The sequence below is a fragment of the Crinia signifera genome, chromosome 2 (assembly GCF_055691185.1).
Source record: "Crinia signifera chromosome 2, ASM5569118v1, whole genome shotgun sequence".
In the NCBI taxonomy this organism is placed as follows: Eukaryota; Metazoa; Chordata; class Amphibia; order Anura; family Myobatrachidae; genus Crinia; species Crinia signifera.
This window is the reverse complement of record NC_139218.1, coordinates 383209986-383227837: the sequence shown is the minus strand read 5'-3', so window position 1 is coordinate 383227837 and position 17852 is coordinate 383209986. Positions and strand designations below refer to the sequence as shown.

At 49.6% G+C, this 17852-nt stretch overlaps 1 protein-coding gene across 1 annotated transcript in view; it reads right to left on the bottom strand.

Annotated features, from left to right (window-relative positions):
- CAPN5 (calpain 5) overlaps positions 1–17852 on the bottom strand; it is an 87775-nt gene that overhangs the window by 44104 nt on the left and 25819 nt on the right. The window contains exon 3 of the mRNA XM_083170189.1: positions 2150–2281. Coding sequence (XP_083026315.1) covers positions 2150–2281 — 132 coding nt within the window. The remainder of the gene's footprint in view (positions 1–2149; positions 2282–17852) is intronic.

Below are 17852 nucleotides of genomic sequence, written 5' to 3'. Positions count from 1 at the left end.
CCAATGCTGTAAAAACGTTTTGAAGAGCTAAAACGTTTTACCTGCAATGGGAATGGGACTTAAATGGCATTTCAAACTGTAATCTGCTGCAGTGGGAATGCTAAATACCGTTTAAGATTACCTGTAACTTAAAACGGGTCTGCAGTGGGAAAGCAGCATTAGACGGCCGCAGGGATTAGTAAACCTTCCAGCGCTTCACTATTACCATTTTTATTGTTAGACAGCACTTACATCGACAGCCATTACATCGACACCATTAGTTCGACACCTCAATAGGTCGACATGGTTTTAGGTCGACATGTCATTAGGTCGACAGCTCATTAGGTCGACAGCTCATTAGGTCGACAGCTCATTAGGTCGACAGCTCATTAGGTCGACATGTTTTAGGTCGACACTGCCATTAGGTCGACAGTGTCTATGTCGACAGTCAAAAGGTCGACATGGGTTTTTTTACTGTTTATTGAGCCGACATGTGCCGACAGGCGGTATTTCATGCCCTACTATCCACTAGGGCGTGGTGGGAGAATAAAATAGTGTGCCGAGCGCAGCGAGGGGCTGCGGTACACTTCAAACTGTGTCCATGTCGACTGTGTCGACATTTCGGCCAAAAAACAGTGAAAAAACCCATGTCGACCTTTTAACTGTCTAATGGCAGTGTCGACCTAAAAACATGTCGACCTAATGAGCTGTCGACCTAATGAGCTGTCGACCTAATGGTATGTCGACCTATTGAGCTGTCGAACTAATGGTGTCGATGTAATGGCTGTCGATGTAAGTGCTGTCTAATATCCGTCCCAGACCCGACCACCCCCTCCCGCGATTCGCTGGACCTCTGCGATCACCCCCTCCCGCGAAACGCGGGACCCCCGCGACCCTCCCGCAAATCGCGGGACCCCAGCGACCCCTCCCTCCCGCGAGCCCCCTCCCGCCATTCGCAGGACCCCTGCATCCTCCCCTCCCGCGATTCGCGGGACCCCTGCGACCCCCCCTCCCGGCATTAAAAGGGCCCCCCGCGACCCCCCCTCCCGCGATTCATGGCACCCCCCCCCTACTATGATTTGCGACCCCCCTCCCGCAATTCGCGCCGCCCCCTCCCGCGATTCACGGAACCCCCCGTAGCGCCCCCCTCCCGCGATTTGCGGGCCCCCTCGGCACTTCTCGCGATTTGCGACCGCCCCCTAATTCACACATTCGGGGACCCCACCTCCCGCGATTCATGCCCCCCTCACGCAATTCACGGCACCCCCCACACCCCCCTTCCTGCGATTCGCAACCCCTCACGACCCCCCCTCCCGCGATTCACGAAACCCCCCGTAGCGCCCCCCTCCCGCGATTTGCCGGCCCCCTCGGCACCTCTCGCGATTTGCGACCGCCCCGTAATTCACACATTTGGGGACCCCCCCTCCCGCGATTCATGCCCCCCTCACGCAATTCACGGCACCCCCCATACCCCCCTTCCTGCGATTCGGAACCCCCCACGACCCCCCCTCCCGCGATTCATGCCCCCTCCCGCAATTCACGGACCCCCGCACCACCCCCTGCGCCCACCCTCCCTTGATTCACGCCCCCCTCATGCAATTCACGGCAACCCCCCACACCCCCCCTCCTGCGATTCGCAGCCCCCCCACGACCCCCGCCTCCTGCGATTCATGACCCCTCCCGTGATTCACGGACCCCGCACCACCCCCCCTTGACTCACGGCACCCCACGCGCCCCTCCCGCAATTCACGGACCTCCGCAACCCCCCCTCCCGCAATTCACTGAAAATCCTGCGTTTGCCCCTGACTCGACAGACTAATTTACTCCTCTGTGTGCTAAAAAAGGTCATAAAGTGAAAGCAATTTTTGCAGGGACACTGATCTCTTTCAAACTTGCTGGAAATGGAGAGAGGGAGCTGTGAAGAGAGATCGGAGGTAGGCGCAGATAGGGATTTGGGGTTAGATGGAGAGTTTGGGGGCTAAAAACTGTCACAGGTCAAAGTGAAAGCCCATTGCAGAAGCCGTGGCTTTGTTACTAGTATGTTACTAATAGTCAGTGCATTATTCTTTATACAGGATTAAATGGATTTTCCCAAATACAGCATTGCCCCCGAGTCTTCTCAAAAACACGATAGAAAGTTGCTTTGGGGGTGATTCGGACAGGCGCTTACCTTCTGCCACAAGGCCTCCCTTGACGCCAGCGAGGAAGAAGCAGCCACGAACCAGCAGTTCCCCACCTGGCCCTGGTGCAAGTCATGTGAGCTGATGCCATCCACGAAGAGGCGAGGGTTGGCACAGATCTCCTGCAGGGGGAAGAGAGTGGGCACAGAATTAGCATCACAAGGTTACTTCCAAGAAGGGGGGGGGGGGGGGGGGGGGACGACACACGTCACTTATTCCAGCCACGTCCAAAATACCAAAAATCCCTATGAGGTACTAAGCCTTGGAAGGAGATAATGTGGACAGAGATAAAGTACCAACCATTCAGCTTCTAACTGTCATTTTTCAGACACCACCTGTAAACATGGTAGCTAGGAGCTAGTTGGTTGGTACTTTATCTCTGGCCACATGATCTCTGTCCAGGGCTTAGTAAATGTATTTATTACCAGTTATTTATATAGCGCACACATATCCTGCAGCGCTGTACAGAGTGGATGGGTAGAACCCCATGTCGACCTTTTGACTGTTGACATAGCCTAGATCGACCTAATGCTTGTGTCGATCTAACCCCACATAGACCTTCAGGCATGTCGATCTAGTGACCGTATCCAGGCACACTCCATTAGTTGAGCTGCACAAAACCAATAATAGAGTATTTGTTGGTCCTGGGAGGAGGTTGGTGAAGGCCAAAACAGGAGGCGCGGGCTGGGCGGGAGGACGCTAGTAATTGTTCTACAATAATCAGACTAGTTTTTTGTAGAACGTGAATAAAACAAATGTTTCGCACTGAGTAACTTAGATGCTATACATGACTATATACAACAGATTGTTATTTACAAGACACGCAATCCGAGATTTAATGAAGGAAATAATGCTACAGTATATTACCATTAAATAACAATACATAGGTCAGATGAGGCGGTTACCTTCAATATAAGACTCTTACGTTCAGTATAACTGGACTGGAGCCATTATCAAACAAAATACAGAACAGCAGCAACTTCTTTACTCTAGATAGGAAAATACAATCTGCACCATAGTTACCATAGTTCCCAAATAACGGTGAAACATCCCCTATGATAATAGGACACCGATGGGAAGCGGACGGAGCCACGTACAGGGTGGGAGTTACCAGAGAACAGATAATATCGTTACCTGGTCTAATTGGACAGTTTCATTGAGTTTCTTACAAATCATTGCCCAGGAAACTCTCCATTAGATACGTGGATACGGGAACTGCAGGGAATGTTGTCAGAGTATTTGGCATTGGGCCTCGTTAGGAAGGAGTAATTGGTTTGGATAAACAGTAATTGGTCACTGGATACTCGAGGGTAACATATAAACACCTGAGTCCTACATTAATTACATCCAGGTAACGAACCTTGAACGAGAACAAGGAAACAAGTGCAGGGTAATTAATCTGATCTAATTTTATCAGTCACTGCGATCGACCGATGACAAATAATTTAAGTTGTGCAGTGATGGAGGACTACTGCCACCAAGGGACACTGGGACCCTGCAGTGATGGAGGACTACTGCCACCAAGGGACACTGGGACCCTGCAGTGATGGAGGACTACTGCCACCAAGGGACACTGGGACCCTGCAGTGATGGAGGACTACTGCCACCAAGGGACACTGGGACCCTGCAGTGATGGGGGACTACTGCCACCAAGGGACACTGGGACCCTGCAGTGATGGGGGACTACTGCCACCAAGGGACACTGGGACCCAGCAGTGATGGAGAACTACTGCCACCAAGGGACACTGGGACCCTGCAGTGATGGAGAACTACTGCCACCAAGGGACACTGGGACCCTGCAGTGATGGGGGACTACTGCCACCAAGGGACACTGGGACCCTGCAGTGATGGAGGACTACTGCCACCAAGGGACACTGGGACCCTGCAGTGATGGAGGACTACTGCCACCAAGGGACACTGGGACCCTGCAGTGATGGGGGACTACTGCCACCAAGGGACACTGGGACCCCTGCAGTGATGGGGTACTTCTGCCACCAAGGGACACTGTGATCCTGCAGTGATGGGGGACTACTGCCACCAAGGGACACTGGGACCCTGCAGTGATGGAGGACTACTGCCACCAAGGGACACTGGGACCCTGCAGTGATGGGAGACTACTGCCACCAAGGGACACTGGGACCCTGCAGTGATGGGGGACTACTGCCACCAAGGGACACTGGGACCCTGCAATGAAGGGGGGACAACTGGACCCTGCAGTGATGGGGGGACTACTGCTACCAAGGGACACTGGGACCCTGCATTGATGGAGGACTACTGCCACCAAGGGATACTGGGACCCTGCAGTGATGGGGGACTATTGCTACCAAGGGACACTGGGACCCTGCAGTGATGGGGGACTATTGCTACCAAGGGACACTGGGACCCTGCAGTGATGGGGGACTACTGCTACCAAGGGACACTGGGACCCTGAAATGATGGGGGACTACTGCCACCAAGGGACACTGGGACCCTGCAGTGATGGAGAACTACTGCCACCAAGGGACACTGGGACCCTGCAGTGATGGGGGACTACTGCTACCAAGGGACACTGTGAAACCTACAGTGATTGGGTACTACTGCCACCAAGGGACACTGTGACACTGCAGTGATGGGGGACTACTGCTACCAAGGGACACTGTGACCCTGCAGTGATGGAGGACTACTGCTACCAAGGGACACTGTGACCCTGCAGTGATGGGGGACTACTGCTACCAAGGGACACTGTGACCCTGCAGTGATGGAGGACTACTGCTACCAAGGGACACTGTGACCCCTGCAGTGATGAGTGATTACCGCTACCAAGAAGTGTTGGGAACGAAAGTCAGGCTTTCGTTCCCAACACTCCACTGAGACAGCACTGGCAGTGGTGAGTGATCTGGTCACTGCTAAGTCTAAAGGCCATTATACACTAATTATTCTTCTAGATCTTTCTGCTGAGTTGATCACACGCTTCTCATACAAACACTGCACTCCCTAGGTCTTAATGATACAGCCCTTTCCTGGTTCACATCTTACCTATCTGATTGCTCTATCAGTGTTCGCTTCTCTGACTCTACCGCCTCCTCACTACCTCTGTCAGTCGGAGTTCCGCAAGGCTCAGTCTAAAGGCCCATACACACTGGGCGACTGAGCTGAAAGTTGCTCAAAACAAGCAGGTTTGAGCGGCTTCAGCTCAAAGCCACCCAGTGTGTATGCCCCGGCGGTGAGCGCTGCTGCGCACTCCCGCAACATCGCCGGGAAAGCCGTTCATCTGCTGGTTATACCAGCAGAGGAGTGGCTTTCAGGACGGCTTTGCATAGTGCTCCGCTATCCAACGCCATCCTCCCCCCCACCGCGGCAGGGCAGGGGAAAGCCGCTCAGTGTGTATGCACTGTGCGGCTTTCCCCACAGCGATGAACGCTATCATCGCTGTCCATACACGCTGGGCATAGTCGTCCAGTGTGTATGGACCTTTAGGTCCTCTGCTTTTCTCAATCTATACCTCCTCTCTTGGCAAACTAATCAGCTCTTTTAGATTTCAGTATCACTTGTATGCAGACGATACTCAAATCTATCTATCAACCCCAGAGTTGTCACCAGTGGTCTTGGGCCGAGTCTCTGAATGTCTCTCTGCCATCTCCTTCTGGCTGTGTAGTCTTCTAGATGTGAAGTATTCTAGTGTAAAGTATGCAGACTACAGTAATATAACATAGGAGATATACAGGAGATGCCTCAGCTGATGTGACCCCTTCTTCTCTCTCTCTTCCCAGGTATGGGCTTTAATCTGCTGCAAATTGTATCTCTCTCCACTTTTTGCTCCCTATGACTACTAAATCCTGTTAGGTATGGGCTTTAATCTGCTGCAAATTGTATCTCTCTCCACTTTTTGCTCCCTATGACTACTAAATCCTGTTAGGTATTGACAATTCCACAAACCTTTGTTTTTATTATTCCCTTTGGAATATACAGTATAGTAAACAAGAAATGTCTGTGTATTAGCGGGGGCAGTGGTCTGTCTTTGATCACACCTTGATAAATCAATTAGGTGTGGGTGGAGTTAGGGGGTGGGGATCACTAGGACCTGTACTGCTATTTATTCACTATATGCTAGGCTGTTAGGTCTTCTAGATATAGATATATATTCTAGTGTAAAGTATGCAGACTATAGTAATATAACATAGGAGATATACAGGAGATGAACAGGAGGGAAACAGGAGAACAAAGAACACTTCGTCCTCCATCTGCAACCCCAGCAATCAACATACTGCAGTGAGTTACCTGCCTCATCATCACCTTCAGTCTGCACAACCTGGACACTGATCTCCATGCTGAACTAAATGCTATCACACACTGCCTCTGTCTCACTTATACATTAACTATACTTCCTGTAGGCTCTCCACACTTCCAGTACATCACCTTCTCACTGCTCATTCTAGGCCACTCCAATCTCACTCTATATCACTACTCTGACCAACTTTACACAGAAATATGGCTCCTAGATCCAGTCCCATACCAGTCCTTGCTGTCAGGTCTCGCCCCCTCTCAACTTCCACACCTTTCACACGCACCCACAACCCACACAACCTAATTACTATCTCACCTGTCCCCTCCCTTCCTTTCTCCTGTGCTCTCTGGAATGCTAGATCAGTCTGCAACAAGCTCCCAACTATCCACGACCTCTTTATCTCCCACTTTTTTAACCTTGCCATCACTGAAACCTGGCTCTCCTCCTCTGACACTACCTCCCCTGCTGCCCTCTCTTATGGAGGCCTCTCCTTCACACACTCGGTCAGACCGGATGGCCGCCAGGGTGGAGGAGTGGGCATCCTCCTCTCCCCCAACTGCACCTTCCGCGCCATCCCACCTGAGCCCTCCCTCACATTCTCCACCTTTGAGGTACACACTATCCGCCTCTTCTACCCCATTCACCTCCTTGTGGCTGTAATCTACCGCCCCCCTGGCCCCTGCTCCCCTTTCCTTGATAACTTTGCTGCGTGGCTTCCACACTTTCTTGCCTCTGACCTCCCCTCTATCATCCTCGGTGACTTTAACATTCCTATTGACATCAATAATGCTGCCTCCTCTAACCTTCTTGACCTTACCACCTCCTTTGGACTTTCTCAATGGACCTCCACCCCCACTCATAATCTCGGACACTCCCTTGACCTAGTCTTCACCCACCATTGTAATCTCTCTGATTTCTCTAATTCTTCCTTCCCACTCTCTGACCACAATCTGCTCTCTTTCACCCTCTCATCCTCCCCTCTCCCCTCATTGCCCAGACCCACAGTCACCAGACGTAACCTCGGATCTCTTGACCCCACTGTCCTGTCTTCCCTGGAGACTTTCCTCTCTCCTCTCTCAACCATGACTTGCCCCAACCAGGCTGCCTCTTTCTATTACTCTTCTCTCACCTCTGCTCTCGACTCTGTAGCCCCCCTCCACACTGTTCCCCTACGACGCTCTAAACCACAACCCTGGCACAACAAAATAACTAGATTCTTGCAAAAATGTGCACGCTCTGCTGAACGCCTCTGGAGGAAATCTCACTCTCTGGAAGACTTCCTCCATTTCAAGTTTATTCTCTCCTCCTACAGCGCTGCTCTCTCCTATACCAAACAATCTTTCTTCAAATCTCTCATCTCTTCCCATTCCTCCAATCCCCGACGTCTCTTTGATACTTTCAACACTCTACTTCGCCCTGCACCACCCCTCCTCCCTTCATCTCTCACTGCCACTGACTTTGCCTCCTTCTTCCTCTCTAAAATTGAGGTAATCCGACATGATATCTCCTTCCATACCCCCTCTGCTGCCCACCCACCCCAATCATCCTCCCCTACCAACTACCCCACTCTGTCATCCTTCTGCCCTACTACAGCTGAGGAAGTCCGCTCCCTCATCTCATCCTCTCCCCCCTCTACCTGTCCCTTGGACCCTCTCCCCTCCCGTCTCCTCAGTTCCCTCTCCCCCACTGGCTGCTCCCACCTTGCTCACCTCTTTAACCTATCTCTTTCTACTGGCATCTTTCCCTCACCCTTCAAACACGCTCTGGTCTCGCCTATTCTTAAAAAACCTAACTTGGACCCTTTATCCCCCACAAGCTACCGCCCTATCTCTCTTCTCCCATTTGCCTCTAAAATACTAGAACGGCTGGTTTACAGGCGTCTCACCAGCTACCTGTCTGACCACTCCATCCTAGATCCCCTTCAATCTGGCTTTCGCCCACTTCACGCCACTGAGACTGCCCTAGTAAAAGTCACCAATGACCTGCTGTCAGCCAAATCCAAGGGTCACTTCTCCCTGCTTATCCTTTTGGACCTATCTGCTGCCTTTGACACTGTGGATCACCCTCTCCTCCTCCACACACTCCAAAACATTGGCCTCTCTGGCACAGTCTTCAACTGGTTTTCCTCTTACCTCTTCAACCGTTCCTTCTCAGTCTCTGCCTCTGGCTCTACCTCACCACCTTCTATCCTTCCTGTCGGGGTCCCTCAGGGTTCCGTCCTTGGCCCCATTCTGTTCTCTCTGTACACCTCCTCTCTGGGTGCACTCATTAACTCCTTTGGCTTCCAATATCACCTCTATGCAGAGCACACCCAAATCTACCTCTCCTCTCCTGATCTGTCCCCCACTGTTTTCTCTCAAGTTTCCAACTGCCTCGCTGCCATCTCTACCTGGATGTCTGAGCGATTTCTGAAGCTGAATATGGACAAAACTTTCCCCCACCCAGAGCTATGCCCCCTACTAATATCTCTATCACTGTTAACAACACCATCATCTCCCCTGTTCCCCAACTCCGCTGCCTGGGTGTCACTCTTGACTCCTCCCTCTCCTTTGCACCCCACATCCAAGCCCTGGCCCATTCTTGCCGGTTCCAGTTACGCAACATTGCTCGCATCAGGCCCTTTCTCTCACAGAGTGCAACTAAGCTGATCATCCACTCATTAGTCATCTCACGGCTTGACTACTGTAATGCTCTTCTCACTGGCCTCGCTCAATCCCAACTAGCTCCTCTCCAATCTGTCCTCAATGCTGCAGCCAGGCTTATCTTCCTCTCCCGCCGCTCTAACTCTGCTACTCCCCTTCAACAAAATCTGCACTGGCTTCCATTCCCCTACAGAATCCTCTTCAAACACCTCACACTCACATACAGGGCCGTCTCTAATTCCATTGCTCCATATATCTCTAACCTCATATCCATTCATACACCCTCCCGCCCTCTACGGTCAGCTGACGACTGTCGTCTCTCCTCCACCCTGATCACTGCTTCCCATGCTAGAGTACAGGACTTTGCCCGTGCTGCACCCCTTCAGTGGAACGCACTCCCTCGCTCCATTAGACTCTCCCCGACCTTGCAAAGCTTCAAACGGGCACTGAAAACTCACCTATTCATTAAAGCGTACCCTTCCACTGCATAAACCAGCTGGTTCTCCGACCCCTTGCCTGTTTACATCCTGCTATCTAACCACCACCCCCTCGCTTGCACCTCTTGTAATCTGTCTGTCTCCCCTTCCTACTAGATTGTAAGCTCCTCCGAGTAGGGCCCTCTTCCCTCCTGTTGTCAAAGCCCACTTCTCTTCACATTTCACTCACAGCTCTCCTTTACTCCAACACTCAGTGACCATCTTCATACTCATCTCCATCATTGGCCTCAAGCCTCTAGTTGTATGTTGATTGGGTCCTCACTACTTACATTTAAGCTGTAATGTGTATTGAACTGTGGTGCTCTTTATTTGTACTGTATTTTTGTTATTTATTCAATGTTATGCCAAGTTTTGTCTCCCTGTATTGTTCCTTTGTACGGCGCTGCGAAACACTTGTGGCGCCTTATAAATAAAATTATAATAATAATAATAATAATAATAATCTCATCTTGGATGTCTTCTCGCCACCTCAAACTCAATATTTCCGAAACGAAATTACTTATATTCCCACCAGCTAAGAACAGTTACCATCCTGATACTGTATCTCCCCACAAGCTCGTTGCCTAGGGGTCATACTCAACTCTGAACTGTCCTTTGTTCCTCACATTCAATCCATCTCCAAATCATGTTACATGCATCTAAAAAACATATCCAAAATACGACCCTATCGCACACAAGACACTACTAAATCTCTTATCCATGCACTCATCATATCCCGCATTGATTATTGCAATAGTTTACTTACCGCTCTTCCCAAGGGGGACTAATGCTACCAATGACCCTACAATAATGGGAGCTACTGTTGCCAAGGATGCTGGGTCCTGCACAACGGAACCTCACCACATATAAGCACCACTGAGCTGCAATTAATTAAGGTTTGGCCTGTAATTTCGCATCCAGAACAGTCTATCCTCTTAGCACCTACCCTGTGTTATCACAGTGTTGTGTAATACACATGAAGGCAAAGGTTACATAAACCATTCTCCTAAATAAAAGGGACATCTCAGCCACTAGATGGCGGCATACACTTGATAAATATCAATTCTTAACCACAAACATCCTGTAGCCTGTATCACGCCCCCAGATGGTTCTTCTGTTTTCTTATTCATGACCAATCTGATATTATTTCAGTAAGGTCCTCTGCTGCCCATAGCCAGAGTCTGGATATAATTCATCTAGTGCAAGGATGGGAAACGGGTGTGGCTTCATCTGCTGTGGAACTACACTTCCCAGCATGCCCTGCCCCAGTTTTAGGATGCTCTGAGAGCAAAACTCAGAGCAAGCGAGAATATGTGGAGTGGCACAGGTTGCCTAGCCCTGATCTTGTACATGCTATCAAATCCTTTCATTGGTTTAATGTCCGCATATAGCCGAATATATGCTACAATGTGTGATTTTCTTGTAGGGAATGTGGATTGGATTGCACCACAGGCAGCCCTAGAGGGTCAGCAATGGTGGCATTTTTAATTTGGAGCCAGCTGCGAGCCAATTGGAGGCGGAGCTCATGGACTAGAAGCCAATGAGAATCAGCGCAGATCCTAATTGGCTGCCAGTTCGTGAGCTCTGATTGGCTCGTGGCTGGCTACAAATTTAAAATACCACTGGTGCTGTGCCTCTACTGCTGTGGTTCTGGCCTACCCCAAATGTTCCTAGGTGCCACCTGATGTCCTGCGGCCTTCTCCCAGGGGCCAGCAACTAGCCCCCTGAACGGTAAGCTGTGGGAGCCCCGGGGACAGCGGAAGGTGAGAGGTGGCAGTGGATCCTGCCTGTTCTGGCAGTCCCAGACCACACAATTTCTGATGGCAGTCCTGGCTGTACTCACTGTTCACTCCACCAACTCCCTCATTGTCAAATTCCTCCTCGATCAGTAGTAGTCTGGCCATGCCACTGGCAGGCCATGCCACTGGCATGACTGACTCTTTCAGTGAAAGACTGACTGGCTTTATATTCAGAATAGACTGGAAATGAATGTAATTGAGGTTAATAATAGTGTAGGAACAACAAGAAAATTCTGTTTTTTTAACGGTTTTTATGATTTTTAATTTTTTTTAAATACAGATCCAAAACACGAAAGGTAGATTCAGATCCAAAATCAGTGACAAAGAATATTATGTTGGTAAAACAAACGGGCTCTGTGTACCCAGCTCAGAATGCACCCACTCACTCCTGGGAGTGCTCTGTATAGGTATTGCCCCATGTGCTGTAAGCAGTGACTCACGGTCACTCTCCATTGTACTGAAAATGCTGTTTATTCTCCTGGCTGTGCCTTATACTCAGCGAAGGAGACAGATGACACAAGTCAACATAAGACAAGGAAACTCCCTGACTCCGTATACCAACAATGCTGCCTGCAATACCAATACAGAATCCTGGCTAAGAGCACCAGGGTGGTGTAACCGTAACATCCAGACAAAGGTCACCGCAGGGACTGAAAGCCTGGTCTTTACTTATCCCACAATTAGATTACGTGAACCAGGCCAACTGAGATGTTTGCAAAGGGCTGTGGTTTTATTTTGGCTGGATACCGGCATTGCACCCGTAATGGTGACCAGACTGAGCTTAGCCATTATCAGTAGGATCATTTATTATATGATCTATAATTTGTGAACCATTATATGGAGGATATGATCGATAAATGTTAGAGGGTTCTCTTTATTTTTGAAGAAAACAGAATTGCAGGAGCTCCGTTATTATATATATAAAAATATTAGGTCGATGAAACTTATAAAAAAATAAAAAAATAAAAACATTCCTCTGTGTGCACATCTACACAACGCTGTGCCTGGTGTCCTGGATGCGATTCGCAGTCTTGCAGTCTCCTAAGTAACGCATTCTGTATAACTCAGTTATAGGCAGCAAATATTGTTAGGGCCAAGTACAGGCCCCCGTGCATATACCGTGGCCCTCCCAATCCCAGATCTATTCTACACTTTATCCCTCGCAGAGCTTCACCAGCTGCTGTGTAACGATATAGAAAACATAGAATGTGACGGCAGATAAGAACCACTTGGCCCATCTAGTCTGCCCCTTTTTTAAACATGTTACTTCAAATCATATTTGATCCTTATTTCTTTGTAAGGATATCAATATGCCTATCCCAAGCATGTTTACATTGTACTACTGTATTTGCCTCTGACGGGAGGCTATTCCACTTATCTACTACTCTTTCTGTGAAGTAATTCTCAGATTTCCCCTGAATCTCCCTCCCTCTAGTGTCAGTGCATGTCCTCGTGTTCTGCTGCTCCTCTTCTTCCTGTGAGGAATGTCTCCCACCTGTACCTTCCTCCCTCTAGTGTCAGTGCATGTCCTCGTGTTCTGCTGCTCCTCTTCCTGTGAGGAATGTCTCCCACCTGTACCTTCCTCCCCCCAGTGTCAGTGCATGTCCTCGTGTTCTGCTGCTCCTCTTCCTGTGAGGAATGTCTCCCACCTGTACCTCCCTCCCCCCAGTGTCAGTGCATGTCCTTGTGTTCTGCTGCTCCTCTTCCTGAGAAGAATGTCTCCCACCTGTACCTTCCTCCCCCTAGTGTCAGTGCATGTCCCCGTGTTCTGCTACTCCTCTTCCTGTGAAGAATGTCTTCCACCTGTACCTTCCTCCCCCCAGTGTCAGTGCATGTCCTCGTGTTCTGTTGCTCCTCTTCCTGTAAAGAATGTCTCCCACCTGTACCTCCCTCCCCCCAGTGTCAGTGCATGTCCTCGTGTTCTGTTGCTCCTCTTCCTGTGAAGAATGTCTCCCTCCTGTACCTTGTTAAAGCCCTTGTTGTATGTGAAAGTTTCTATCATGTACCCCTTTCCCATCTCTGCTCAAAAAGTAAACATATTAAGATTTAGCCGCTGACTTCCATGTCATGTGGCCTCCCCTACGTCATACAACACCATCCATACTGTCAGTGGAGATCACCAGGCTTCATAAATCTGCCTCAGAGTACAGTAATGGGTTCTAGGTCTGGTGACTACAGTACTACCAGTCAGAAGCTCCGGATCTACAACATTGGGGGAATCACGAGATTTCAGCCACAAAAGTCAGCACTGTGGGAAAAATGTCATCTTAGCCCTGAGGGGCAACAGTACGCCACCCATGGGCCACTTCTCCTCCCTTTTCACACTGCTTCAAAGAACAGAGGTCTGACATGGCCATCAGTTTGCTGAGCCAGTGCTCTCTGTTATCAGGAAGAGGAGAACCGGACTACAGCTTCCCCCGGGGAAAGCAGTAATGTACTGGGATCTAGATCTACTCCCACAAACACAACATAATAACTGAACAATGGTGAATACGATGGTGTATGCGCTTAGCACGCCTTCCATAGAAATACATATATTTTAAGCCATAAGTATTTCTTATGTCCTCAGGTTCTGTAACAATAAAGCGTTTCGGTCAGAGCGAGGAAAGGCAGTGAATAATGACACCTGTTCTACGTGGTGACTTCTCTTCCACTGACATGGTTATGGAGGTGCGGGCGGATTAGGAAACCAGGTGCAGCCCTGGGTGAGTCACAGGTGGCTTTCGCCTCTAGTTTGCACAGTTATGCAACAGGAACCACAAATACTGTTGTATGCATAACAAAATCTTAACGGCAAACACAAAACTTGGCAAAGACAGGTCAGTATGCCACGGTGACTGGACGCACCCCTATTCCATGGGATTTGGGCAATTGGGGGATTCCCTCTACCTTTCAGTACAGCCAAAGACAAAGCTCATCCAATTGGAACTTAGAACCGCCTACTTCTGTGTACACTGCTGCCACACCTCCTCATAGGCGTCAGCTGACTGCCACTGGTTCCTCCCCCTGGACCAAGCCCTGCAATTGGCAGAGAGCATAGCTTATACCGCTTTCACATCACAATGCCGGGTTGGTCCTGGAATCTTGATCCTCGATCTGCCACTTTCACACTAAACCTGGGTGGCCCATTATACACAGGGCAACCCAGGTTTAACCCTTCTTATAATCGGGGTCCTAATGCCAGGTTGGTCAACCCTGGTTATTAGGTTTATACCACTTTCACACCAGCCAAAATTACCCGGTTGGCCCTGGGAACAACATACGACTATCGCAACACTGCTATCTAGCAGGGTTGCTCCCGCCATCAGCTTGGGTTACTGGCTGGTGTGAAAACAACTGACCAGGGCAGCTGGGCGCTTGCAGCGCTATGTGCCGGGCAGCGGGGCGGGAAAGAGCTGCTGAATTTGAAAACATATTGAAAAGACTGGCCAGATGCCCTCAGCCAATCAACGTCCGGCCAGTCTTTTAAAAATGTTTTCAAATTCGCCCTCCCAGCGCTGTCTTTCCCCCCCTCACACCAGAAAATGCAGGACTAGGCTGGTGTGAAAGGGGCCAACCCGCGAATGTCCCTGCTTAATCCCTGGACTGTATTCCCGGGTAAGTCCCTGCATTTTCTGGTGTGAAAGAGGTATTAGTGAATTCACACCGCACCTTGACATGCGTTGACCAGGCAGCAATCTTGCAATAACCCGGGTTATAAGTGCGATGTGAAAGGGGTATGAGAGACTTTGGCTTAAACCACAACAGTCGGGAAATTGAATAGCGTCTTTCCCGATTCTATTGGTTGCAGGATACAGATGCAGTTGCCTGGAAGGCAAGATGTTTATTGCTCAAAACATCCACAACTCCACTTTATCACTCTTTCCAAAGCTTAGCGGAGGACTACAAAGTCGTTTTCCAGGTCTACAAAGGGTCAATGGATGATGTATTGGAGCAGACCATTTATTGTCTTGGCGCCTTTCAGCACAGAGGAACAGAATCTTCTTGACCCGCAAATCGACCCCTTATTGATTTCTCCGTTAGAAACATTGTGAAGTATTTTTTCATTGTTTCCAATTTCAAACAGCAACGGAACATGCGGGTGATATACGGAAATTTAAATAATTGTCCACATTTACGCGCATGGTATAGGACGACTCGCTGGAAAACAAGTTCATCGCCACTTGTCACAGTGAGAAAAACTCAAATGTCAAAATGAAAAAAGTTTATAAGATAGAAATAAAAATTAATAATTTTTAGATAAAAATAAATGTAGAGAAAATAGTTTTCTCTGTGGCCTGCACCTGCTATCGCCGTCCTGAGACAGAGACCGCGATAAGGAAATGTATGAACAGTCAGTGGCACTTAGTGTTCCGGCAAATAATTTTGGCAGCTGGTATTGTTGCGGCTGCACAGCGCTGTCCCTGGCCGAGACACAGTTTGTTCAAACTCAAAATATTAAAGTTTTTTTTTTTTAGTTGCAAGTGGCACTGGTGGTTACCGACCAACGCATGTGCACAGTCTATGCAAGCGCTATTCCCCGACAGAGACAGAGCGCACTTTTATTAGGAAAAAACTGCAATAGAGAGAAGAGCCCTTTCTGTATTATAATAATAATAATGTACACAATCACTGTGTTACTATGTGGTGTCAGGTTCCCTTCAGGAATGTATCCTTGGCCGTCCCAAGCTGATACATGTGATTATTATTAGAAGAACCTTTATTTAAGGCTTTCAAAAGGCCCATTTATAAAAAAAGTTTAAAAAAATCTGAGTCAAGTAATATATCAGGTCTGTAGCCAACAGTCTAAGGCTGGGTACACACCAGGACGACAAGGGTCCGATCCCATCAATCTAGATCCAATTCCGACCGATTGGATGTAGATTGTGTGGTGATTGGGCCCTTTTCTGTCCTGGTGTGGACCGATACCGATCCGATGCGCGGCCCCGCGGGTCGGTCGGTCGTTATTCAGATCCTACCTGCTGCGGTATCAGGGAAGCCTTGACGAGGCCCGGTAGCTTATCATGTCTTTTGCAAAATATATGTAACTAAGTAAGATCTCTGAATGACCCTCTAGTACTATGTTGGTTTTTCAAATCTTATTACTAATGCCCTTTGGTGTGCTGGGGGTTAAATCCCCCTCCCTTGCAGCACCTGGGGGGCATTACTAGTTTGATTGAGCAGCTCTCACCACTGTTTTTATATGCAAGAGGCATTTGTTGGGACCTGCATTTGGAGGGCATGCTGGTTCCTGTAGTGCCTCAAGGAGGATTTAGGGGTAACTCCTGATAGGCTGGCTCTCAACTTAGATATATTAGTAAGTGCTGTTATCATGTAGCCTTACAGTCAGGGCTATTTTTCAGCAGGCTCCAGCAGGAACTGAGGCCCTTATTCTAGTTCACTCTCTCTGACAAAATATTTCTTAGATGGACAAAACCATGTGCACTGCAGGTGAGGCAGGTGCTACTTGTGCAGAGATAATTAGATTTGGGTGGGGCTTTACACCTGCCTCACCTGCAGTGCACAAGGTTTTGTCCATCTAAGAAATATTTTGTCAGAAAGAGTAAACTAGAAGAAGGGCCTCAGTTCCTGCTGGAGCCTACTTAAAAATAGCCCTGCTTACAGTAGACAATTATATGGCCCAGATTGGGTGCTGTTATCATGCAGTGTAGGCAGGGCCGCCCCTAGGCACCACACTTTAGTCCGCTCCCCCCCAGTACCTGCTCAGCCCATCCGCAGCACTCAGTCTCGCTGCCCGGCTCAGTGCCTCCACTTGGCCGGTCAGCCTCTTCACCTGCTCCCGCAGCCGCCGATCCTCACCCTGCAGGTCAGCGACGGAGGAGGATAGCAGCCCTGCCAGCACTTCTTCAGTTCCAGCTGCCTCTCCAAGCCACCGGAACTCCTCCATTTCCGCCTGCAGCGCGTCCCCCTGTCACCCTCCCGCCAGAGGCTCCTGTAGCTGGTGGCTGGCCACACCGATACCTCCGCGTCGGGTCCATGGATGGGCAGGAGGGAGAGTGCACACCGGCTCGGGCAGCATTGAGGAGGAAGCACTAGCAGCAGCTACAGCACAGGTACCGCTGGACACCTGTGAGAGCAGGAGCCTCGCCCGGCACAGGTCACTAGCTCCTGGTCTCTACAGGCAGCTGTGCAAGGGGTGATGTCAGTGCTGCCGCTCGGTCATCCAATGCTGTTATCCATAGGGTCCCAGAGTTAATGACGTACTGGGTGAGGGTCCTGGCTGCCTGTCGCCCTTAATTTGTGCCGCCCCTAGGCCCGTGCCTCACAGGCCTAGTGGCAAATCCGGCCCTGAGTGTAGGACTTCCGGCATCAGAGAAGCCTTGACGAGGCCCAGGAGCTTATTATATCTTTTGCTAAATATATGTAACTAAGATCTCTGAATTACTATTATGTTGGTTTTTCAAATCTTATTACTAATGCCCTTTGGTGTGCTGGGGGTTAAATCCCCCTCCCTTGCAGCACCTGGGGGGCATTACTAGTTTGATTGAGCAGCTCTCACCCCTGTTTTTAGG